Source organism: Dama dama, chromosome X (genome assembly GCF_033118175.1).
Source record: "Dama dama isolate Ldn47 chromosome X, ASM3311817v1, whole genome shotgun sequence".
Classification (NCBI taxonomy): domain Eukaryota; kingdom Metazoa; phylum Chordata; class Mammalia; order Artiodactyla; family Cervidae; genus Dama; species Dama dama.
Genome location: NC_083714.1, coordinates 58,091,802 through 58,118,880, shown reverse-complemented (window position 1 = coordinate 58,118,880; position 27,079 = coordinate 58,091,802). Strand labels below are relative to the sequence as shown.

The window sequence follows — 27,079 nt, the reverse complement described above, 5'->3', positions numbered from 1 at the left end:
TTAAGTTAAATCTATGGTAATAAGACTGCAATTATTGGGAGAGTAGAGGAATTGGTCTTATTAGGATCTTCTTTTACTGGTCACTGTCAAGTAAATTGTTTCCAAGTATTTAACAGATACATGCTGCTCTAAGGTCTGCAAAAGGGGCCTGTTTTCCCTGAAGAGTAACTAAAGAGAATAGGCAGTCATTCCCTGGAATTTTGCTTTTGCTAAGAGCAGGTAGAGAATTCAGCTGTATTTGCTCTTCTATTTACTCTTTCTATATTTAGAAGGGAAAACACAACAAGGTGGACCCTTTCAATCTTCCTCAAGAGTATCCTGGGGTTTATCCCCAAGCTCTCTTTGGGCACTCTAGGCTAGTCAGAAGCACTAAAGAGGGGGTAAGAGGAAAGTCAGAGGGAGTACTCCAACTGACAACCATATCACATATATACCGTTATTTCGGTAAAATTTTAAAGTATGAATTTAGTAGTCTTCAAAATGTTACAACCATACCACAGACCTCAGTAAAACTGCAATATATCAATTTTTTCCCTTAGTTTCAATTCTTTAACTTTTGAAGAACCAAAATAAAGTAAAAATTTCAAAACATGATTGTAAGCCAAGGTTATGCTGAGAATTAAGAATCCGCAGCTGAGAATTAAGGATCTACATTGTTAATCTTTTTAATGGATTACTTGATATGATACAGTGTAAAAAAAAAAGTAGGAATTTATCAACCTCTGACTCTAGAGTTTAAAAAAATATTGACAACTCATCCTACAAAATCATGATTACCTCCAAAGTTTCTACAATAAAAAGAAAATTATGAAAGTCAGAAAGCAGCTTGATTGTCAGTAGTATCAGTTTCCATTTTCTTTAACCCGTGTGAATGTTTAAAGATGTGTGGGAAAATAAAAGGAATCACACTACTTATAACGTTCATGATAACAAACTCTTCACAAAAACATTTAGAGACTCTATGATTTCACATTTAAAATTAGAGTACTATTAGTAGCCAAGAAGCAAAGTTTTTTTTTTATATCTCACTGCTCAGTGTATTTCTAGCGATTTACAGAGTTTAGCAGAACTGTAAGGGTTTTCTTGAGTTAATTTTGAACATTAACTTGTTCACATGCCACAAAGCTGTTACATCAAATATTTAAAAATTAGAGCTGTGCTGAAAATAAAAAGACCTACAAAAAGAACTTGACAGAGGTGTTTCTTGCCTTTAAGACAGTTTCACAGCCTAAAATTTCAAAAAGCAGTGAAAAGTAGAACTGGTTGTTTTGCTTGCTGGATTTTTCCATTTGAATATTAATCAGTGTAGCATTAAGTCTAAAATTCAGCTACTAGTAACATTATTTTCTCAGTAGTCATCACTTGCAGAAAGGATTCTGAATATACATAAAGTGAAAAACAAAAACAAACCTAACAAAAGATATTAGGGCCTATTTTTTACACATTTGAGTTAATAATGAATGAAAACAAATAAACCTAATGAAGGCACTATTGTAAACAGCAATCCACATCCTATCCCTACAACCTCAAAAAAAATGACGTCCACTAGGAATTGAGAATTATGCTATGGCCCTTTAGAAAAACTAAGAAATCGCAACATTAAGAAACTGAATTATGATCTCTACACATTCTATACTGACATAATAAATTATCTGTCAGCAGTACCTTGAAATCTCCTAAACTGTTAAAGTACTAGTCTGAAAAAGCCCACTTAACCACTCTGAAGTTTAAATAGTCAAAACATTTACTAAATCAGTGGTTCTTAAAACTAGAGTGTGTGGCAGAATAACCTGGTACCTGTTAAAACACAATACTATGCCCCTTCCCCAGCGTTTCTGATTCACTAGGTCTGGGGTGGGACCCAAGAGTATGCATTTCTAATAACTTCTCAGGTGATGCTGAAGCTACTGGTCCGAGGACCACCTGCTGAGAACCACAGACCTAAATTATTAATGGTACGTCAGCACAACCCCAACCAAAAGTTTGGTCAAGATGCACGTAAACAAATAAGGACAGAATAATGCTTAGAAACAATGCCGATAAATTCACCCTTATTACATCAAAACATCTACATCTGCTTCATGATCTTCCTCAGTCACTTTCAAGGACAGCACTTCTTCATTAAGGAAGAGCCCACTGAGCCTCTCCTTCCGAGCCTGCCTCTGCTCTTTCAGCTGCCTCTTGCGTAAGGCCTTCTGCTGTAACTTCCGCTGTTTGGATCGCTTCTGTCAAAATAAAAATTTCTAAATCAGTGAGGTTCAGTTCTGGCATATCCACCCCAAAGTACTGTATGGATCAAATTCCATATTTTCTGAATAGAGATGTTCAAATTCCTCTGCAGTACAATCCTGGTTCTAGTAAGTGAGCCATTAGCTTAGGCATGAAAACAATTCTTCAAGATTCTATATTTATGGTATTTGACCAGGGAATCTTCTGATTAGGAAGGTTTGAAACTTGATCATTTGACTAGTTATGGATAACCAATCATTTCTAAGGCTTTTTTATATTAAATTAAGGTACACTGGTGTCAGTGCAGAAGAAACATGCAGTGAACAATAATGAATACAAATGTAGAGAATACTGTCAAAATCTCTAATGCTTATGCTTCAAAGGTACCTTTCATCCAAAAGCATTAGCAATTTTACAATGGCTGGGAAAGAACCATGTCTTTTTCATATTAAGCAAATACCATCTTTTAAGCCCATCAGAAACCCAGTGGGTACTCTATTTCTTGCCACTGGTGAACAGATGCCAAAAAAGAATGACCACATACACAGAGGAAACCCTTGGCAACCAACAAAGCTGGCCATGTTTCTGCTACTTTGGTTAAGAACCAAGTAAAGAATCACTTTCCAGGAAAAGTCACCACTGGGTTCCCAAGAGTTATAGAGATACCCTTATCATCTGTAAGTTGGCTCCACACTGTCACCACTGCAAGGAAACGAACTCTCCTGCTAAGCATCACAGAACTATTCTATATACATTTAAACTTTCTATTTCTTATGCATTCAAAAATATTATAGAGTTTTTTCAACTGTGAAAAGAGTAGGCAGAAATTAGAGAAAACATTATTACATTTTAAAAAGAGCTACAAAGAAATATTCATGATTAAAACTTCAAGAAAACATTTAACACACACACACAAGACATACAGGACATTTTTAGGAGCTAATAGACAGCAACATCAGCAACCTAGTGAGATCTGCTTAATAGTAAGTTGCAGTCAGTATTGCAATCTTGAGACTCATTCATTATTTCCATCAATTGATCTTACTTAAAACAGACACAAAAATCAGATAAAATTGAAGGTAATATGGCTGTAGGTCAAAACAGCATTTCAAAGCACTCAGTGTAGAGGGCTTTGTTCAAAAGCAGAGAATTCTGCTTGCTCAATTAAAATCAAAACCCACAGGCATCTATAGAGCAGGATAATTTTAACTCTTTAAGAACTGTATATGAAGGAACACTAATGTTAATATTGAAAGGTAAAGTTTTGTATTGATTAGACGTTTTACTTTTGAATCCCGAATCCGCTCTGCTGCACTTGCAGACAAGTTGCTGTCACTGTGTGCTCGACTCATGTTGGCACTGGAGTTTGAAGCAGAGTTTCCAACACTGGACCCACTGCTGCTTGCAGAACTGACCATGCTGGCACTGCTGCTGCTGGCACTGGCACTGGCACCGCTCACTCCACTGGTGCTTGCACAACTAAAGTTGCTTCTCTTCCAGGCCTCTCTTGTGGGCCGTAGGCGAGGGCTATGCTCCTTGATATAGTTTCTGACCTTGGAACAGACAGGCAAAAACTGGTTAGTACTGTACCTTGATGTTCTGCCCTCAAAATAATGGAGAAAAAAAGAATATTGTACTTAAAGATTGTCAAAAGTGCTACAGATGCATACAGATAGATCAGAAAGACAAAATAAATCTCTAAATGTAGAAACAAGTACCAGAAAAATTCTGGTGTTCAAAACTTTAGAATAAATATTATGAAGCTAGATTTTTTTAAGTATATAAAGTATATTCAGTAAATGATAAGCTACTAGCTTCCAGAATTTAGGAGTGTAAGAAAATAACACTAGAAACAGAAACTAACAATAAAATAGGTAAGAGTAGGCATTTTTTAAAAGGTTGCCACTTAAGTATGCTGCTGATTATATTAGAGTGTTTCCTAGATCTTAGGTAGGGGCCCATAATACCTGTCTTCAAATGCAAGGCATCAATTTACCATACTAGTGAAAAATGGGCTGGAATGTAGATTATTATATAGTATGTCTGTTGACAGAAACACTGAAATGAGGGAAATTTCTCATAAATGATGACAAATACAAAAATTAAAATGTTCACTCAAGTATAGCTCTCAGTAATATTTTGATTCTCTCCACTTGTCTTTTGTAAGATGAGTTGGAATAAGTCTATACCTTAGCATAATAACTCCTTAAATTGTGAAGTCAAATTTCAAAACCTATATAATTAGAAAGTAGGTTCTAGATCCAAATGATCCCAGGAAGGTATGGCCACATGAGATGTACATAAAACCTCTTAAAACCACATGTTCTAATATTACATTTCACAGCAGTGATTTTGATCTTAATTATCTATATATTTATATATGACTATTCAAGTCATATATGACTATTCAAGTATAAAAAGCAGAGACATTACTTTGCCAACAAAGGTCTGTCTCGTCAAAGCTATGGTCTTTCCAGTAGTCATGTATGGATGTGAGAGTTGGGCTATAAAGAAAGCTGAGCACTGAAGAATTGATGCTTTTGAACTGTGGTGTTGGAGAAGACTCCTGAGAGTCCCTTGAACTGCAAGGAGATCAAACCAGTCCATCCTAAAGGAAATCAGTCCTGAATATTCATTGGAAGGACCGATGCTGAAGCTGAAACTCCAATACTTTGGCCACTTGATGTGAAGAACTGACACACTGGAAAAGATCCTGATGCTGGGCAAGATTGAAGGCAGGAGGAGAAGGAGACAACAGAGGATGAGAAGGTTGGATGGCATCATTGACTACAATGGACATGAGTTTGAGTAAACTCCGGGAGTTGGCAGTGGACAGGGAGGCCTGGTGTGCTGCAGTCCATGGGGTTGCAAAGAGTCAGAGACAGCTGAGCTACTGAACTGAACTGATTCAAGTACACATGTTATAAAAGAATGGTATTTTTAATAGCTGTAGAATCTGTATTTTCTTTACATACCTGCTTCAGTTTTTCATCTGTGAGACAGTTAAGTTCAATAATAAACTCACTGTCAGTAGGGGAGATTTGAGCAGAAGGATCAATTATTTTAATAATATCAAGTTGTTCCCGAAGACCCATCTCAGTACTGACTTTACGACTCAGATACTCAATATATTCCACCTATGTGATGAAAAATTATAATAAATAAGATCAATGCCAAAACCTCTGATCTTTTAGTGTGCAACTTATAATATGTTTAAGTATCAGAAACACTTATATTTTTCCATGCAAAACAATTAGAACTCAAATTCATATTTACTAAGCAATCCACATTTATCCAGTAGCTTTAGACAATACATCAAGCTTCACATATTCTCCACATATATGCTTTTAATTAAGAATGTCAAGATCTCTACCTGCTCATCATTTGTCATTGCACTCCAAGGAAGTTCATCTAAATTCTGGTGCTTGTTTTTCTTTTTAGGAAGCAGGCAAGGTGAACTTGGAATACTGGGTATGACATCAGAAAGTACGTCACTCCCACTGGCAATGTCACTGCCAGGTAACTTTATAAAAATAAGGAGAAGGTAGGGAAAGAAAAATTAAAAGCAAGAGTTTAAATGCCATGTTTCATATTGACCAAAAATTACTTTAATAAAAGACTAATGACAAATACTGAATCAGAAGACATTAACTCTGATCCACTCCTATATTATACAAAGCAGCAACATCAACATACTCTCTGTATATGTAGTCAGTTATTCAATGAGTGGTATTTTCCAAAAGTTTAAAATCACAATCAAAGCTCATTAAAATGCTAACTTAAGAATCACTCATCATTAAGGTTTTAAATTCATGTGAATGCAGACTAGGGCCCACACTGCATAATGAATAAGGAGCGCTAGTCTCCATCTCAAGAAACCTGAGTGATCTGCCACTATCTGGCTCTTTGCCAGACACTGTGCTAGACATACTGCCAATACAAAGACAAATAAATCATGGCCCTTGTCCTCATGTCTGTATTAATAACCTCAAGACAATTAAAATAATTTCAAATATGTTGTTAATATGTACCCATGGCACTGTAACAGGTACACGGAATCCAAAGGCGTCTAAGTCATAGTCCTCACACAAGAACTTTATATTCTACTTGGAAAGATAACACAGTAGCACAAACATATAATTATACAACATAACAAATAACAAATGCACATTTGAGATGACAAGTCATCAACGGAAATACCTAGCAACAAGTTGAAGCTGCAAGATTAAAGCTTAGAGTACTACTAGGGGACAGGCACTGGGGAGTCAATTGTATAGAAGAGATGTGTGAAGCCACAGAAAGTAGGTGGATCATTATGCAAGGTGATCATGTTTACAATGAAGTTATCTAAGTTAGCTATTCCCCTTTAAAAACTACATTTTCACTTTGATAGTCATTGATGAATCCAAGTACATAAGTGACATCCAACAATCTATAACTTCCTTCAAAATCTCATTAACTAACATTGCTTGAATTGTTCACCCTTAGCCCAAATGTCAGTGTAATAGTCAGTATTAAGAATGATTGCTGAATGCATGCACAAAGGCCATTGTTTTCAGTTTTTAATGTCAATAAAATATTTTGCCATTTCCCCTTTGAAAAACTTCAAATCACAACATTACTTTGTTAAAGTTCCTCCTGGGGTTCCTAAAACAAAACGAGATACTCCTTATCAGATAAAAGGCCTCCCCTACTTCAAACTACTTTGATAAACTAGGTAGAGAAAGGAACTTTCAAAATATCTATACTCTCAAAAGATAAGAAAAAATTTCATCTAAATCTTTAGCAAGTATCTGCTAAGTGCCAGACTACATGTTAAGCATTTTAATTTGTCCTTTTAATTCTATTTACATGGTTGTTGGAGGGTGGGTGGTAAAAAAAACAGGCAATTAATGGTCCTTTGGCCATTTTTTTCTGGGGAGAAGTAAAAGATCCCAGAGTTCAAATCCCAGCCCCACTGCTTACTAGCTGTGTGATCTTATAGAGGTTAGTTCCCTTCTTTGAGCCTAAGAGTCTTCAGTAAGTTATGGTTACTATCATCCATCTCAAAGGACTGTTGAGAGATTTAAATGAGGTAACATGCCTGGCACATAGGTGATACTCAATAAATTGAAGTGTGTCCTTTTTTCTGTACCTTGCCATGGTTTTAAAAAGAAAGGAACAAGCGGGAGGGGGGATCGGGATAGGGAACACATGTAAATCCATGGCTGATTCATGTCAATGTATGGCAAAAACCACTACAATATTGTAAAGTAATTAGCCTCCAACTAATAAAAATAAATGAAAAAATAAATAAATAAAATCCAAAAAATAAAAAAATAAAAAGAAAGAAAGATAAACTCTGAGAATACTTCATATTGCTTAAAGTGGCTGGGTTAAGTTTCACATGTTAGTCTCTAAGAATGACAGCATGGGGAAAAGAGGCATTCACATAAAGAGAATAATAAAACCATAGGTAGAAGGGGAAAAAAACCAACACAGGATGAGATTAAGAAGACCTATATAATTAAAACAGAAAATCAGTGCTAGGGATTTAAAAGCTTTACAAATGAACCAGAGCTGTTATATGATATAAAGAAGTAGGCCAATCACATTTCTAAATAGAAGAAGTATGGCAGTTTTAATTCCAGTTTTTTAAGAGATCTCCACACTGTTCTCCACAGTGGCTGTACTAGTTTGCATTCCCACCATATGACCCAGCAATCCCACTTCTGGGCATACACACTGAGGAAACCAGATCTGAAAGAGACACGTGCACCCCAATGTTCATCACAGCACTATTTATAATATCCAGGACATGGAAGCAACCTAGATGCCCATCAGCAGACGAATGGATAAGGAAGCTGTGGTACATATACACCATGGAATATTTCTCAGCCATTAAAAAGAATTCATTTGAATCAGTTCTAATGAGATGGATGAAACTGGAGCCCATCATACAGAGTGAAGTAAGCCAGAAAGATAAAGACCAATACAGTATACTAACGCATATATATGGAATTTAGAAAGATGGTAATGATAACCCTATATGCAAAACAGAAAAAGAGACACAGATGTACAGAACAGAATTTTGGACTCTGTGGGAGAAGGCGAGGGTGGAATGTTTTGAGAGAACAGCATCGAAACATGTATATTATCTAGGGTGAAACAGATCACCAGCCCAGGCTGGATGCATGAGACAAGTGCTCGGGCCTGGTGCACTGGGAAGACCTAGAAGAATCGGGTGGAGAGGGAGGTAGGAGGGGGGATCGGGATGGGGAATACACGTAAATCCATGGCTGATTCATGTCAATGTATGACAAAAACCACTACAATACTGTAAAGTAATTAGCCTCCAACTAATAAAAATAAATGAAAAAAAAATAGAAGTAGTAATGATGAAATTGGTCTTGAAGGAAGATGAGTTAAAAAGCAGTATGGGGGCTTCCCTGGTGGTTCAGTGGTTAATAATCCTCCTGCTAATGCAGGGGACATGGGTTCAGTCCCTGGTCTGGGAAGATCCCACATGCCTTGGAGCAACTAAGGCTATGTGCCACAACTACTGAGCCTGTGCTCTAGAGCCTGAGAACCGCAACTACTGAAGCCCTCGTGCTGTAGAGCCTGTGCTCTGCAAGAAGTGAAGCCAATGCAATGAGAAACCTGCGCACCTCAACAAAGACTTGCTCCTGCTCATTGCAACTAGAGAAAGTCCACACCCAGCAATGAAGACCTAGTGCAGCCAAAAATAAATAAATAAATAATATTTTTAATAAAATGCAGTATGGAAACAAAATAGAGGAAAGACTGGAATTAGGAAGCTCTTGTTGTGATTCAGACCTGGACTAAGATAAGCATCTCACATGTATGGATGTGAGAGTTGGGCTGTGAAGAAGGCTGAGCGCCAAAAAATTGATGCTTTTGAACTGTGGTGTTGGAGAAGACTCTTGAGAGTCCCTTGGACTGCAAGGAGATCCAACCAGTCCATCCTAAAGGAGATCAGTCCTGGGTGTTCATTGCAAGGACTGATGCTGAAGCTGAAACTCCAATACTTTGGCCACCTCATGCGAAGAGCTGACTCATTGGAAAAGACCCTGATGCTGGGAGGGATTGGGAGCAGGAGAAGAAGGGGACAACAGAGGATGAGATGGCTGGATGGCATCACCGACTCGATGGATGAGTCTGAGTAAACTCTGGGAGTTGGTGATGGACAGGAGGGCTGGCGTGCTGCGATTCATGGGGTCGCAAAGAGTCAGACACAACTGAGCGACTGAACTGAACTGAAGATAAGCAAAAACGGAAAGAAAAATGGGAACAGATAGGGAAATTTTCAAATGAAATACAATTTACAAGACTATTTGATAACTGAATAGATAAGGATAATACTTGACTGGGGCTACCCAGGTGATGCAGCAGTAAAGAATCCACCTGCCAATGCAAGGGATTCAGGTTCAATCCCTGTGTCAGGAAGATCCCCTGGAGTAGAATATGGCAACCCGCTCCAGTATTCTTGCCTGGAAAATTCCACAGACAGAGGAGCCTGGTGGGCCACAGTCCATGCAGTCGCAGAGAATCAAACATGTCTAAGCACACGGCACACAATAGTTAAATGACCATATGTGAGACCAGAAGAAAATTGGCAACATTTCAGTCATACAACCCATCCAGGTTAACACACAACCCTTAAAGACCTCATTTTTTTATGACAAGAGACCCGAAGTAATGTTATATAGATCTTCTAGTCCAATACCTCACTTTCTAAGTAAGGAAAAAATGATATCCAGGGAGGGTCATACGGTTAGTGGCAGCATTCAAATCAGGACACAAGTCCAGTACTTTCAACTATATCAGGCTGTCTTGCCCTGCAGGTAGTTTGGAATGAGAGAAGAAGGCAATTTGGGATATGGTGAGTTTGCAGTGATAATGAGAAAACCAAGTACAAGTGTTCTTTGAAATTACAATAATCATTTTTCAATACACTATAAGACATGTCACAAAGCAGAGTCTTTTCCCCCCCATGGAAACACAGTAATTGGAAGTTGCATTACTGATTAAGGATTCAGCATCAGATAATGGGTTAGCATTAAATAATAAGGTCATTCAAGTGGAGATGTCAAGTAGCCAATTGGAGATATGGGATTACAGTTGCAGATGTACAGAACAATTAACTGTATGGACTCCTGTGTATTTATTAGAGTAGCAATTTTCCATTTTATAACTGAATATATTTCAGAATCAAAATGGTTAATAATTCTCATATTTTTCATGGGCAACAATATTTTGTATATTTATATTAGAATCAGTAATTGTGACAAGGAGAATTAAATCAAACCTCTGCCATATTTTCTGTAGCATGCAGCAAAATTTTATGAGTAAGCTCATTTCTGTAACAGCTGATGTACAATTTCAAATTGCACCTCTAGGTTTCAAGCATGACAGCTGTATTACTCACTTTCTAAATTTTCTATGCTTTCCTGCTCAACAATAAAATAATTTCTTAAGCTCTAAGACTAGTCAAATATATCTTTAACAATAAAAGGACTGCAAGCAAAGAAAACTATGTGCAAGGCAAAATGCTTTGATGCAACTTCAAATGCTAAGGTGTTTTTCATTCTAAGGTTGAAATCCTGCCTTATCAGGTAGTTAGCATTTCTCTTCGGAGAGAATCTATGAATCATTTATATTTATTCTAGTAGTAACTGAAACATCTGTTTAGAAGAAAGATTTAAACATATGTAGATTTTAATCATGACAGAGGTAATATGAATTTTTTAACTACAGTCAATGATTTTTAGCCTATATTAATCCTAAAACATAATTTGTAATTATCTTCTAGGGTAATTTACTATTCATCACTATGAGATCTCCCAAAGACAAGAGAGCTTTTTAAACCTTTCAGCATATTTAAACAGCAAATATCCAGGTAACAGAGTACCTAGACTCCAATTTCAGAAGTGGGAAAACACATTACTAAGGCAGGCCTTAGTTTGTTTCAATGTTGTAGTCAGTCCTGTGCATTAATGGTGAGTGGTTGGGGATAGTTTTCCACTCCACTCATAAAATGAACAAAGAAGTCAGCAATTAAGATTTTAAAGTGCCTGCCATTTTGCAACATTATGTATGATAAGAACTCTAAATAAGTCACATGAGAGTTTTGATGTATATACTGACAGTTCAATGGTCTTAATGTCCAGTGTTTCCTTAAATATGTTCTGGGCAGCATGGGTTCAGTAGGACCTTAATGGCTGTGGTTTAAGTAAGGGTCTTCTGATGATTAAACTGTGGGAGATACCATATTAAACAACAACAAAACAGAATTCTTTGTGCAGAATTACAAACCACCTTTAATATATAAACCTGCCCCATGAATCTCTAAAGGAGAGCATTTCCCCATGCTTACTTAACCAGACAAATCAATTATTCTTCAGTATGAAACTCCTACCTTGTTCATTAACCAAAAGAAAGATCAAGCTGAGGAGGTACCTGCGTTAACCCTAACACAAGTCATACGTTTCACATATGATATCACTTTTCTTCTTTGCAATAAATCCATGAGTTTGTTATTAGATATTAAATACAAAGTGTGCACTTCAAAAAAATGAGACAGTGGGAAGTAAAGGAGCAAAGAATGAGAATTTGTGATTAGCAGAGGCAAACTATTATATATAGGATGGATAAATAACAAGGTCCTACTGCACAGCACAGGGAACTATATTAAATATCCTGTGATAAACCATAATGGAAAAGAAAATATATATATATATATATATATATATATATATATATATGGGAGTGTGTATGTGTATAACAGAGTCACTTTGCTGTACAGAAGAAATTAATACAATATTGTAATCAACTATACTTCAATAAAATTTTTTTAAATGAGGCACTGAAGAATAAAAAGGTATAATATCTAAACAAAAATGCACACTATTATTTATAATAGAAAAAAACTGAAACAGATATGAATAGAGGAATGGTTTCATAGGTTCTGGAATATCTAGTACCAGGAATATTATGTAGTTATCAAATGAATAATTTAAATACCACAAAAAAGTTTATATGTTAAATGAAAAAATTTTATTACAGCATCTTATCCAGAAGAAAAGCAAACACTGCCCAATTCATTCTGTAAGGTCAGAGTGATACAAAGGCATCACAAGAAAGGAAAACTACAGACCAATATCTCTTACGAATACCGATGCAAAAATCTTCAACAAAATAGTAGCAAACCAAATCCAGCAGCAATTTAAAAGGATTATATACCATGAGCAATTACGATTAATCCCAGGAATGCAAGGGTGAATCATTATTAGAAATCAATATACTACATCACACTAACAGAATGAAGAGAAGAAACTGCATGATCATCTTAACAGACGTGCAGAAAAAGCATGTGACAAAATCTAACACCTTTTCAGATTAAAAACACAAAACTAGGAATAAAAGGGAAATGCCTCAATATGACAATAAAGAACATCTGTGAAAAACCTACAGCTAACATACTCAATAGTGAAAGACAAAGCTTCTCACCTAAGATAAGGAAAAAAACAAGGATGCCTGCTTTTGCCAGGGGTATCTAGATCTTCTCTCTTTCAACATTGTACTAGAGATCTCATCAGGGTAATTAAGCAAGGAAAAAAAGTATCCAGATTGGAAAGGAAAAAACAAAACTATACATTCATAGATGGAGGAGATCTCGCTCTGTCGTGTCCAACTCTTTGCAACCCTGTGGAAGGTATCCTACCAGGCTCCGCCGTCCATGGGATTTTCCAGGCAAGAATACTGGAGTGGGCTGCCATTTCCTTCTCCAGGGGTATTCATAGATGACATGATCTTAAATACAGAAAACCCTAAAGAATCTACACACAAAACATTATTTAAAATGAGTTCAGCAAAGTTGCAGGATACAAAACTAATATATGAAACACAACTGTATTTCTATACACTAGCAGTGAATAATCCAAAAAATGAAATCAAGAAAACAACTCCATTTACAACTGTATTGAAAGAATAAAATGTTTAGGAATAAATAAACTGAACCAAGGAACTAAAAGACCTAATTAAACATAGAAAACTATTTTAAAAATCACTGACAGAAATTAAAGAAGGCCTAAATACATTCCAGCCCATGTTTATGGACTGGAATATTTAATAATACTATTAAGATAGCAACATTCCCCAAATTGATCTACAGATTCAATGAGATCCCTATCAAAATTCTAACTTCCTTTTTTGAAGAAGTGACAACCTGGTCCTAACCTTTGATAAAAAAGAACAAAGTTGCAGAACTCATACTTTCTGATTTCTAATCTTGTTACAAAGCTAGAGTCATCAAAACATAACTTGCCATAGATAGATATATGAATCAGTGGAATAGAATCAAGAGTCCAGAACTAAACCTATATATGTCTATGACCAATTCATTTCCACAAAGGTACTAAGACCATTAGATAAGGAAAAAATACAGTCTTTTCAACAAGTGGTGCTGGGACAACTGGATATCTACATTCAAAAGAATGAATCTGGAACTCCTACCTTATACCATAAACAAAAAGTAACTCAAAAGGATCGAAGACCTAAAATGTAGGAACTAATTAAAGCTATAAAATTCTAAGAAGGAAACAGATGAAAAAATGTGCATGATCTTGGATTAAGGGATGGTTTTTAAAATATGACATGATAAGCATAGAACTCAAGAGAATATAAATTGGAATTCTTTAAAAGTTAAATTTTTGTGTATTAAAGGACACTATATCAAGCGAACAGACACAAGCAAGTGAAAAGACAGCACAAATAATGGGAAATATTTTTGCAAATCATGTATATGATAAGGGTCTAGTAGTCATCATATATAAAGTATTCTTACAATTCAAAAATAAAAGACAACACAACTTGAAAATGGGCAAAGGATTTGAAAAGACATTTTCCCAAAGAAGATATACAAATAGTCAATAAGATAAGAAAAGATGCTCAACATCATTAGTAATTAGGGAAATGCACATCAAAATCACAATAACATACCAACCTTACACACAGTAGGATGGTTGTAATAAAAAAGACAATATAAGGTGTTGGAAAGGAAGTGGAGAAACTGGAACTTTCTTGTATTGCTAGTAGAAATGTAAAATGGTACAGCCACTTTGGGAAACATTTTGGCAGTTTCCCAAAAAAGTGAACATAAAGTTATCACATGACCCAGCAAATCTCAATGTATCATCAAGAGAATTAAAAATAAAAATCCATATGAAAACATATACCTGAATGTTCATAGTAGTATTATTCATAATAGCTCCAAAGTGGAAACAATCCATCAGTTGATGAATGAACTAAACAAAATGTGATGTATCTATAAAATGGAATAGTCAGTCATAGAAAGAAACTGCTATGGACTAGATGTTTGTCACCCCCTAAATCCGCATCTTGAAGCCCTAATCCCCAATATGGTATTTGAAGGTGGGGCTTTGGGAGGTAATTAAGTTTATAAGAAGTCAAGAAGGTGGAGCCCTTGTGATGGGACTGGTGACCTTATAAGGGAACCAAAAGAGGATATTGCAGAAGACAGCATCTGCAAGCCAAGAAGAGTATGCTCACCAGAACCTGTCCATGATGGCATTCTGATCTTGGACTTTCAGATTCCAGAACCATGAGTGTTTGTTTTTTAACGCACCCAGTCAATGATATTTGTTACAGTAGCCTGAGCTGACTTAAGACAGGAATGATATACTCTTATGTGCTATAACCTGGATGAACTTTGAAAACAGTAATGCTAAGTGAAAGACCACAGACACAAGAGGCCACATATTACACGAGTACATTTATATTAAATGTCCAGATAGGTAAATCCATAGAGAAAGCAGAAGAGTGGTTGCCAGGTGACAGGGGGAAATTAGGACTATCCACTAATAGGTATGGGTTTCTTTTGGAGTGATGTAAATACCCTGGACTTAGATATGGTAGTGGTTGCACAACATTGTGAATATATCAAAATCTCTGAATTATACATGTTAAAATTATTAAAATGGTACCTTTTATTTAAATTTTTAACATTTTTTTATCCAAATCATATTTATAACTACATATGAAACAGAAGCATTTGAAATAAAATAAAATACAAAAATAAAGTGGTTGTAGATTATTTCTTCCTCTTTAAAAACCTCTTATTTTTCAGCATAGTATTGTTTATAACTAGAAAAAACTGAAATCAACCTAAATATTCATTATTAGGGAAATGATTCAATTATGCTTCAGTTATTGAAAAGAATGAGATAAAGTAGTTGAAACTGCTATCACTGAGGTGACCAGGGATCAAACCTGTGCCCCCTTCCGTGGAAGCACAGAGTCTTAACAGCTGGACTGCTAGGGAAGTCCCTTTGTGTGCCTTTGTAACATTGTGCAAACATACTGTATCTGTATAAGCTCTTAATGGTGGTAACCACAGCAGAGTTGGACTTGGAGACTTATTTTTAATTGTATGCCATTCGATATTATTTTATATTTTAATAAAAATTTCTCAAAATGAAATGTTTGACTCCTCTTTTGTACAACAGTTTCAAGTACCTAGCAGGCGATATTCAAGCATACACTGAATATAACAGTTTCTGTATGCAAAGAAAGCTTCTTCAAATGTTATTGTCTTTTTTGTTGTTGTTGTTATTCTCTTTTACAATCAGAAAATGGATGTTGCAATAACATGATCTACATTTTCCGAAGGATTGTTTGGAAATGCTGCCTCATAATGACAGCAATTTGCCACAAAGCCATTTTATAATGTGTTATAATGTGCCACAGAAGAAAAACACTGTTAGGTGGAAAACATCTCTACATATGAAGAGAATACAAAATGAGAAATTATATTCCTGACAACAATGAAAAATCATGTATTATGGAGTGGTTTGTGATCTTATATAATATGACCCTGGTGTAAAGTTATTATACCTATAAGGACATGAAGGCCATTTATTACTAAAGAGAAAATTTGCTTGGATTAATACATAGAAAGGTACTGATGATATATATATTAAGAGGAACATTATACAAGTACTAAATTACATGAAAATGTACAAAGGTCACCTGCAGCATGAGAAGCCTAAAAGGTACATTAGTAAAAATAAAGGATACATATTTCTTCTAATTCTTAATGCTGTCAGAGAATCTCTAGGACTGAATAAAAATTGGGAGAAATTTACTTTGATGTAGAAATGAAAATGCTGAAACAGAAATTCATACTTCTACTTATGGAGTAATAATGGTAATATAAGAAAAAAAAACCTACCTGCCATTCAAATTCACTATCTGACCAATCCCAGTATGTGCTAATAGAAGAAGAGACATCACTGCAGACACTCCCTTCAGGAAATAAATCAAAAGATGTGAACTCTTGATCATCTAATAGGGAATAGCAATCATCTTGATCTCCAACAGAAACAGATGAAAACAGTTCTTCACTGCATTCTGAGCTGGCCACACTCGTTCCACAGGAAGTTAAGTTCCACCTTAAAAACGACACAAAATTAATCACAACAGAAACTATAGAATCCATACAATTTTTTAAGATACAAACAGTTCAGTTCAGCTGCTCAGTTGTGCCCGACTCTTTGCGACCCCATAGACTGTAGCATGCCAGGCTTCCCTGTCCATCACCAACTCCCAGAGCTACAAACAAGATATATTTATTACATTTATGAGAAATATGACCATATTTCTAGATACAATGATACAATAATTATTTTCAAAAGAGCTCTATCTTTTAAAGATATATAGTAAAATATTTATGTCTGGAACCTATCTCAAAATTATATGGAAGGGATTGAGGAATGAGTGCATGTTCAGTCGCTTCAGTCATCTGACTGTGCAATCCTATGAACTGTAGTCTGCCAGGTTCCTCTGTCCATGAGATTCTCCAGGCAAGAATATTGGAATGGATTGCCATGCCCTCCTCCAGGAGATCTTCCTGACCCAGGGATAGAACTTACATCTCTTAGGTCTTCTGCATTGGTAGGTGGGTTCTTTACCACTAGGGCCACAGATAGGGGCATTGATAAAGTACATTGCCATATGTAATTACTGAAGCTGCATGATGGGCATATGGGGTTCATTACATTATTCTCTACTGTTATATCTGACTGGAGCCAGAATGAATTAAAATTCTTGCTCTGTCATTTGCCTGCTGTTTGATCTTAAACAAAACAAATCTTCGCCAAGCCTGGGTCATCATCTTTAAAATGCAGTTACTATGAACATTATATGAGAATGCATACAGAGCACTCAGTGGATATAAAATGTGCTCAATACATGGCAGCTATTATTATTTTTTTTTAATTTTTGGTTTTAGCCTGCACTGGATCTTTGTTGCTGTGCCCATGTATTCTCTAGTTGCTGCAAGTGGGGGCTACTTCTCTAGTTGTGGTACATGGGTTTTTCATTGTGGTGGCTTCTCTTCTTGTGGAATATAGGTTCTAGGGTACAGGCTGAATAGTTGTGGTGCATGGGCTTAGCTGCTCTGTGGCAGGTGGAATCTTCCCAGACCAGGGATCAAACCTGTGTCTCCTGCATTGGCAGGTGGATTCTTAACCACTGTGGACGACCAGAGAAATCTACAGCTATTTTTATTAAAGGAAGAGGGCAGTCAGTGCAGGGCAGAGAAAAATACCAACAGAGTATACAGGTAGAAGCTCAAAGTGTTTCTTATATTTAAGTAACTTTTACAAATCAATGATATACAGGATCATTGCAAATATGTTAGAATAAGAAAGGAGTCATGAATAAGGCTAAAATGACCAATAATTCCCCTAATTAGCAATAACTGATCCATAATATCTTGGTACTTTTTTCTACATGCATATGTATATTTTTATAGAATCAGTGTTGTGTGTGTGTACAGATATTAGAACCCTATTTATTTTCACTTAACATTATATACTGAACATTTACCCAGCTAGATTACTTGAAAACATTTTAATGCCTATATAAATAGTCCATTGATTAAACATCATAATTTATTAAATATTATCCTTCAATAACAGGTATTTAGCTGTTCAAAATTCTATTTTTTCGTATTACAAATAATACTGAAATGAAACCTTGTTTATAATTATTTATCCAAATATATAATCTCTCAGGATAAGTAACTTGAAAGGAAATTACTAAATCAAACAATATGAACACTTCTAAGGGTGTAGTATACTTAGCCAAGCACCTTTCTGAAACGTTGCATAAATTTACACTCCCTAAAGCAGTCTATAAAAGTGTTCATTTCACAACCTTAATAGCACTGAAATTTTAATTTTTAAAATTTTACCTAGCTGATAGGAGAAAAACTTTTTTAATATCAATTTTTAGTTCTTTGACTACCATTGAGAGCAAAATTAAAAATATTTATTAGCTATTTTGCTACAGCATTTTACAATGTGTTAATATTTTTCTTGTTGATTTTGTTAAGAGTTCTTTATGTAGTAAGGATATTAATATTTTGTCTGTATTATTTGTATGCAGATCAAGAAGCAACAGTTAGAACCGGACATGGAAAAATGGACTGGTTCCAAACTGGGAAAGGAGTACATCAAGGCTGTATCCTGTCACCCTGCTTATTTAACTTACATGCAGAGTACATCATGCGAAATGCTGGGCTGGATGAAGCACAAGCTGGAACCAAGATTGCTGGGGGAAACATCAATAACCTCAGATATGCAAATGACACCACCCTTATGGTGGAAAGTGAAGAAGAACTAAAGAGCCTCTTGATGAAAGTGAAAGAAGAGAGTGAAAAAGCTGGCTTAAAACTCAACATTCAAAAAACTAAGATCATGGCATCTGGTCCCATCACTTCATGGCCAATAGATGGGGAAACAATGGAAACAGTGACAGACTTTATTTTCTGGGGCTCCAAAATCACTGCAATTGGTCACTACAGCCATGAAATTAAAAGATGCTTGCTCCTTGGAAGAAAAGCTATGACAAACCTAGACAGTGTAGTAAAAAGCAGGGACGTTACTTTACTGACCAAGGTCCATACAGTCAAAACTATGCTTTTTCCAGTAGTCCTGTATGAATGTGAGAGTTGGACCATAAAGAAAGCTAACCGCCAAAGAACTGACGCTTTTGAATTGTGGTACTGGAGAAGACTCTTTGAGAGTCCCTTGGACTGCCAAGAGATCAAGCCAGTCAATCCTAAAGGAAATCAATCCTGAATATTCATTGGAAGGACTGATGCTGAAGCTGAAACTCCAATACTCTGGTCACCTGATACGTAGATTCATTAGAAAAGGCCCTAATGCTGAGAAAGATTGAAATCAGGAGAAGGGGATTACAGAGGACTAGATAGTTGGATGACATCACCAACTGAATGGACATGAACTTGAGCAAGCTCCAGGAGATGGTGAAGGACAGGTATGCCTGGCATGCTGCAGTCCATGGGGTCTCAAAGAGTCGGACTATGGAGCAACTGAACAACAAGTGTATTATCTGTTGCAGGGTTGTGCATTTTTCTTTTTTTTTTTTGGTCTTGAAACCTACAAATCTGTTTTCTTTTATAAATTTCCACTAGCTTTATATTATTAGTGAAATAATCTTCATTGCTTTGGCAGTAGCCTAGGAAATTAATCCTTAAGACATGAGTTAGTATATCCAATACTAATAAGGTACTGAAATAATGACTTCCTGAAGAAGAGCCTATTACTTACCTATTATTAGGTTGTTTCTCATGCTTCAATAAATCCAGTTTTTTCTTGAATTATGTATTCATTTTTTAACTTCCCCTCTTATCTTATATAGCTAATCTTAATTCCAAAGTTCCTGATTTACAAAATTTGGGCAATCTGACAATTTTATGGCACCTTTTCCTTAGTGATAAAGGTAGAGAATTTTAAAGCACTGAAACACACAGAACATAAAACACTGAAACACACACGCTAACCTAGTATAGTTCCACAGTATAAAAGCAGATGTCAAAAAACTTTTATAAATAGGCAAAAACTCAAAATTCATCTAAGAATCCTAGAATGCCTTTTAATATTACCTAGTTTTATCACATGCTTGCTAGGTAAGCAGTATATGCATTTTTTTAAAAGATCAACAAACCTGGTAGAATTAACTTAATTGCTTCAGTCATGCAATAGGGCAATAAAAAGCCGTGAATGGCAATTACAAGTTCTGTCCTTTCACACACTCAACAGACATTTAGTCAGTATCTTCAAAGTGCCAAGCACTGTGTCATGTACTAGGAAAAGCTGTTAGGTAATTGTTTTTAATGAGAATTTCTCCTCAGCTTAAAAAATTTAGTAGAAATGTGTTTTCTTTCATGAGTAATAATGACTCTCTTTTTTTAAAAAAAAAAACTATGCCATATTTAATAAACGAAACATTAGGTCACTGACAAGGGAGTCTGGAATTTGCTTGATTTTGTGCTCTTACCTTACAGCAAAATCAGGATGTTCTTCAGTTTTTCAGATCTGTAACTTTTAATAGATATTACAAAGTTCTGGGTATTCTTAGAAGCCTTAGCTCCTTGTTCTTTTCTTTTTGTAATTAACAACAAGGAAACTGATCTCATACTTGAAAGTCATTTATGAAACAGAAAAACAGCACTTCGAGTTTTCAAAAGATTCTCTTATCTTCTAATATGCAAATATTATTGTTGTTGTTTTAAAACAATGTAGATAAAAACCAAGTAGGAAGTACTTTCATCCCCTGCCAGTGGGAGTGTTATATTGGCACTGACATAATCTGTATATATAGATTTGGTAGATATGTGTATAAAGCAATTTGGTAGTGTATATATAAAGAAGTTTAAAAAGGTTCATTCCTTTGACTCAGTAATTGCTTTGCTAAGAATCAATCCCCTTTTCCCTAATAGATATTTGGAAAAGATGTATATATAAACTTGTCCAAATATTATAATAGCAAAAAAAGGGGGGGGGACAAACGCTCCCAAAACATTGGGAATAATTAAATGAGTATACTTTATAATCATTAAAATCATATTTTCAGATCATTTATTGAAAAAGAAAATACAAGTGCAAATAATCTGGTCACAAATTACAGCTCAATCCTGGTTTTTAAAATTATATGTGTACAAAAAAATAATAACATTAAAAGTAACAACAGGGAATTCTCTGGTAGTCCAATGGTTAGGACTTGGTGCTCCCACTCCAGGGGGCCCAGGTTCAATCTCTGGTCAGGGAACTAAGATCCTGCAAGCCTCATGGTACAGCCAAAAAAGGTAACAACATCAAAATGTTGACAGCTGTTATCTGTAGTGAAAAGGATTATAAGCAGTGTTTATGGTTTTGTATATATGCCCATAATTTTTTCTAATGAGCTTTTATAATAGAAATTTAAGTGATGCTTTTAGACAGTTCTGTCGGCTTCAAATATGTAACGCAAGAGCACCATGTACGTGTGCTCAGCACTGAACTCTTCAAACTTACAAAGCCCTTAAATATTATTTCACTAAGAGAAAACTACCTAACACTAAGATCCTAGCAATAACCATGCAATTATTCACAAAGGAGACTCTCTCCATATCTCAAAAGAAAAATGTTGAAAAGAATCCATGAAATGGGGTTTAACTCAGTAACTAGGCTTACTGCCAAAATTTTAATTAAAAAAAAAAAGCCAAGAACACTTATCCACAAGGCATTTCAGCAATAATATACAGATGAAGGGCTTTCAATGGCATTTTTGTGAAATTAAAAAAGCATGGGCATCATATACATTCTTCTGAAGCATTTCTCAGGAAAACCTAACCATTACCTCTGAGAATGAGAATCCAATGAGCACTGTGGAATCAAGTCCTGTCGATGATGAAAAGTCATTCCAAAGTCATCCTTTCTCAGTTAACAATCCCCTATCATCACTTGTATTCATCACTGATGCCCTGCTAGAACTCCCATACAACCACTTTGACCTCTGCTACTCTTGTGGAGCCCAAAAGGCCATCAAGGTCCCAAGTTAGAACAGATGACACAATCCCCTACTTGGCTCATTCAAATTTCCAACTTTCATCCCAGCAACTTCAACTGTCTTGGGATCCTTACCCATCGCTCTTACCCCCTCTATAGTTTGGAAAGTAAACAACATTCCATGTCATTTCTAAGGCTAATTCTTCCATTTAGCCTTCTGAGTTAATCCCATCCATCTCCTTGTCATCCCACCTGCTCTAGTATTTTTGATTTCTCCTTTTCCTGTGGGCTTCTGCTAAGGAGCTAACATATCTATTCTTCAAAAATAAACACTAAACAAGACAAAAAACAAAGAAACCTTCACTTTTTTTTCAAGTTATCATCACATCTCCCTTTCCTTTCCCTGTTAAATTTATTGAAAAGTTTCTTCTATTCTCTCAACTTTTGTAACCCACAATTCCACTCCTATTGCACTAATGAAATTGCTGTTCTGATTACTCCCCAATCTACATTTCTAACCTGGGTAGTTCTCCAAAGCCTTATCCCCATCCTCAATTTGTCGCAACAAGTCCCTAAATAAAATCCCTCCTGCCTCTGTAACATACCTCACTTCATGAAATGTGGTTCTCCCACCTATAACTCACATCTCTTCTGCACCTTCAATTTTCTAACAAGACAGGAAAACTGTGGGTGGAACAAAAGGCACCCAGTAGTCTTGGGCTTTTTCTAGTTAATAGTGATTGAAAATTGGGCTCTGAAATCACAGAACTGAGTAACTAACTGCTTTATACAATACGTAGTTCACTTTGTATCCTGCCAATAGGGTGTAGAAAAGTGAGACACTGTCCTCCCACATGCTTTTCACAATTGTTCAATGTCAAAGTACTGATGTACTCCTGAAAGAGGAAGAGAAAAACACACTGAGTAGTTCATATTAACCTCCTTCATCTCACAATTATAGGATCTACCAATATTGCTGTAATTTTTTCAATTTGCTAAAGGATATCCTTCATTTGATGACAATGGAAGTTACAGTGGACAAAGACTGAAAGAAAATCCACAATTACATCAGAAAAATCCTATCCTCCAAACAGAAAAAGCCTTAAAAACTATATACATATATATTTCATATTGACATTTCAATTAAAAAAATGTTTTTTGGCTTACTGAAATTTATTTTATTCTCCCCAAATTCCAGACAAATCCAACTGGTCATAAAATCCTAAAAGATACTCCTAGGAAAGTGAATTCTCAGGAAGTTGGCTATGTTCATGCAATTTATTTTCCAGTGAACCTAGACCAGTGACACACCAATATAAGTCACAGGTGATTCTAAACACAACAAACATTCAAACTTAGGGATTATAAGTAATAGTGCCTTGACCCTCTTGGTTAATGAAGACTGCATAGATACCCCAGCGTCCAGTAAATGAGAGGGCACAAAATTGTCATCATCACAAGGCCCTTATCAATAGCATTATCTAAATAATCTCCTGATAACAGTTTTGTTATCAGGTAACAATGAAGAAGCAAAATAAAGGTAAATCAATTATCTACCCACTGACAAGCTTTCTGTTTTCAATGGGACTTATTTTATAATGATTAAACCCAAGACAAGGCTTCCCTGGTGGCTCAGACAGTAAAGACTCCACCTGCAATATGGGAGACCTGGGTTTGATCCCTGGGTTGGGAAGATCCCCTGGAGGAAGGCATGGCAATTCACTCCAGTATTCTTGGCTGGAAAATGCCCATGGACAGAGGAGCCTGGCGGGTTATGGTCCATGGAGTCTCAGACAGTTGGACATGACTGAGCAACTAAGCACACAGCAAACCCAAGACACAATATCAGTACTCAACTATTCAGATGATTGTTGGATTGTTCCTTGAATTGGTGAATAATGTGCTGTGAAGAAAAAAAGTGACCCATATGATTCTGAAATAAAAGAACTCCTTAAACTAAACTTTGCCCGCATATATGATTTAGCTGTTTGCTTCTCCCTAAAAAGAAATGACTGGAAGCATATGCTCCTCTCAAACATCATCCTGAGGAGGGGATAAGAAGGCAGGACATTCCAGAAGGAAAAAAGATTTAAAAAGCAAGGTAGCCTGGGGCAGAAACATCACCTGCTCTAAGAATTGCTAACTCTACTTCCCCTAAACTCTGCTGAGAAGAGTACAGAACAAGATACACTAGACCTGCTGCTACCATTCCAAGCCCTGTGAAAAGAAGTTGTTGTTGTTGTTGTTTAGTCACTAAGTCCTGTCGGACTCTTCGTGACCCCCTGGACTGTAGCGCGCCAGACTCCTCTGTCCATTGGACTTCCCAGGCAGGAATACAGGAGCTGGTTGCCATTTCCTTCTCCAGGGGATCTTACCAACCCAGAGATTGAACCCATGTCTCCTGGCATTGGCAGGCTGGTTCTTTACTGCTGAGCCACCAGGGAAGCCCAGGGTAGGAGAGGGGGTTTTGAAAAACAGGCAGTAACTAGAAAAAAATACTTGACTTGGAAAAACTGGGGTTGAACAAGAACCTCCCCCTCTATCTTCATCACCTCATTCTGGAAAACAACCTTGACCTCACCAAGGTCTGATAGACAAGGGGGAGAAAAACACAAGGAGAAAATGGGGAGGAGAGAGAACAGAACAGAACAATCTGTAAGAAATGTATATTCACTGTTCTTCACTCCCTAACACCCCCACACATTTTGGCAGCACTTAACCCGTCCCCACTCCCCTGCCCTCATCATTAGAGCAGGCTAATCCCGAGATCATTTAACTTTCCTATGTATATGATTTACTCCAATGCTGCAAAACTTAAATATCAAATATGTGCACAAGTATTTTTATTTTCCAATGCTAACAATTCTAAGCACACTTGATTTCATAAATGTTACATTCATGCTATAGTCACATCCTGGGCTTCTGTGTTAGTCTAAGAAACTGTAACAACCATTTATAACACTGCAGCCATTAGCTCTGTTCCAAGTTTCATCACTGGCTCCAAAGGAGTAATCCTGGCTTTGCCAAACTCGGTTTTATGACCTTGAACTCAGTCTTTTCTTTCTGGGCCCATTTCTTCATTTTTTGTAAGCAGGATTTGGAACAGTTAAAACCAACTTACCATGACTTCCTTTTCAACTGTGTTACAGTGATGAACTATATCATTATTTAACTGTAACACCTTGTTTCCAGACTATAACTTTCTTTTAGGTAACAAATATATTTTATACATTCCTTGTACTCAGTAGAAGCTCAGCAACTCTGTAGATTGATTTAAGGGATTGGTGGGGGGAGCATGCAAAAGGTATTAGACTGTGGAAGGATTTGTTTGTGCTCATATCGCAAAATGGATCAGAAATCAGAACTAGACGCCTTAATTCAGCTCCAGTATTTTCCATAGCTGAATCCCTCTCTCCTTCCCTCCTCCCTTGCCTCTCCTCCTTCTCCCTTGTTCTCCACACACCTTGCCCTGCCTGTTTGTGTGCCCCTATACAGGCTTCCCTGGTGGCTCAGCAGTAAAGAAGATCCCCTGGAGGAGGACATGGCGACCCACTCCAGTATTCCTGCCTGGAGAATCCCATGGATAGAGGAGCCTGGTGGGCTATGGTCCATGGAGTAGAGAAGAGTCACACATGAGCGATTGAGCACGCACATACACGAATACATATAATATGCGCCTATGTTATAGATTGGGGCTGTGTGTAAAACATCTTCAAATTCCCCACATTTGATATAACACAAATGTCTGCATGAGAGAATTCTCCAGAACACTCTACCTTCTAATAAAACTAGTTAGGGGATGCACCCTCTGAAAAAATTTGTATAAGCAAGCTCATCCTAAGCTTCGCTCCATCCCTCCACTGTCGGAGCAAACCAAAGGATGTGCTTCAGGAAAGAATCTTCCAGATTTAAGCTTATACATTTTGGCAGGGCCTAAAGCGCTGCCTAAAGCAAAGAGTTCATAGAGGAAGGAAAAAAAAAAGAGAATCGTCTGGTTTTCTAGAGCTTCACTAAAAAATGGGAGGGGGGTTGGAGGTTGGAAACAGCGCTATAAGACATTAAAAAAATAGGGAAAGGAAGATTCTAGCTTTTAAAGTGCCACCTTTCAAAACGTCGACTGATTTTGATTTTGAGCCATCCGAAATCCTCTCTATAGCATACCGGAATTGGAAGGGGTTAAACTTTTGCGGGTGGATGGAAACAGGGAAGCATCTAAAAATCAAGGGTGGGGGTTTGGGATTCGCAGGGTACAGATGGGGCAGGAGGGGGAAGGGAAGGGAAGGGAAGGGTCAGAAGATGAATGGGGTGGGGGGAGAGAGTAAAATGCCGGCCAAAAAGAAAATAGGAGGGAAGGGATGCAATAGGGAGGGGGAGAGGGAAGGAGCCCGAGAATGAGAGCTGGGTGGAGAAAGGTGGGGGAGGGGGCAACTGGACGCACAGCCCCTAGGCGGAGGGCCAGGATGGCGGGGGTGGGGGGGAGCCGGCGTTGTCCGACTGGAGGCAGGGGTGTGGTAAATTTGCTTCTGCCCTCAGCAGAGGTTTGTACCTGTTGGTGTGGAAGCGGTGGAGCGGGTCCGTGCGATGGCAAGACGAGAGCTGGCAGCCGAAGTCGCTGATATCCAGGCAGCCTGGCTCCTCGCTCGGGCATGTGCCCACCCCGCGAGGGGGTCCCAGAAGCGGGAAGGGCTCCTCGGGAGTTAGAAACTTCTCGTACGAAGTGGTGGCTGACGCCTCGTCGGACATGGCTGGAGATGGCCTGGCTCGGACTCCCACTCCGGCCCGGGGCTGCTCCCGCGCCTGCCCCTGCCCCCACTCTAACCTGTCTGCGGCCCACTGCTGCCCGGGAAGCGCCTGACGGCTCGCAGGGGCTGCTCGAGGCCACCCAATCAGCGCCTCAGTGGCCTCTGCAGCCACCTCAGCTGTCGTCGCGGCTGCCCGCCCCAGCCCAGCGTAGCGCTACCGCCGCCGCCGCC

At 37.3% G+C, this 27,079-nt stretch overlaps 1 protein-coding gene across 2 annotated transcripts; it reads right to left on the bottom strand.

The window, feature by feature from the left end:
• FAM199X (family with sequence similarity 199, X-linked) lies at window positions 1-27,079 on the bottom strand. Of its 2 annotated transcripts, none has more exons than XM_061137911.1 (6): window positions 26,653-27,079; window positions 16,481-16,700; window positions 5,603-5,752; window positions 5,205-5,366; window positions 3,516-3,782; window positions 1-2,225 (listed from the first exon to the last, which is right to left on the bottom strand). In XM_061137911.1, the coding sequence occupies exons 1-6, from the start codon at window positions 26,847-26,849 to the stop codon at window positions 2,055-2,057; spliced, it is 1,167 nt and encodes a 388-aa protein (XP_060993894.1). In that variant the 5' UTR covers window positions 26,850-27,079; the 3' UTR covers window positions 1-2,054. The 2 variants fall into 2 exon arrangements, with proteins under 2 accessions (XP_060993894.1, XP_060993895.1); XM_061137912.1 differs by lacking the exon at window positions 26,653-27,079 and adding an exon at window positions 21,958-23,016.

What these genes read in the sequence shown, in the direction of transcription:
- FAM199X (XM_061137911.1), bottom strand. Translation starts at nt 26,849, where the DNA reads ATGTCCGACGAGGCGTCAGCCACCACTTCGTACGAGAAGTTTCTAACT. An exon ending in ATAGTGAATTTGAATGGCAG is followed by an intron (nt 5,753 to 16,480) that starts GTAGGTTTTTTT and finishes ATTTTTATAAAG; the next exon opens with TTACCTGGCAGTGACATTGC. An exon ending in AGCGGATTCGGGATTCAAAA is followed by an intron (nt 2,226 to 3,515) that starts GTAAAACGTCTA and finishes TTATTTTGACAG; the next exon opens with AAGCGATCCAAACAGCGGAA.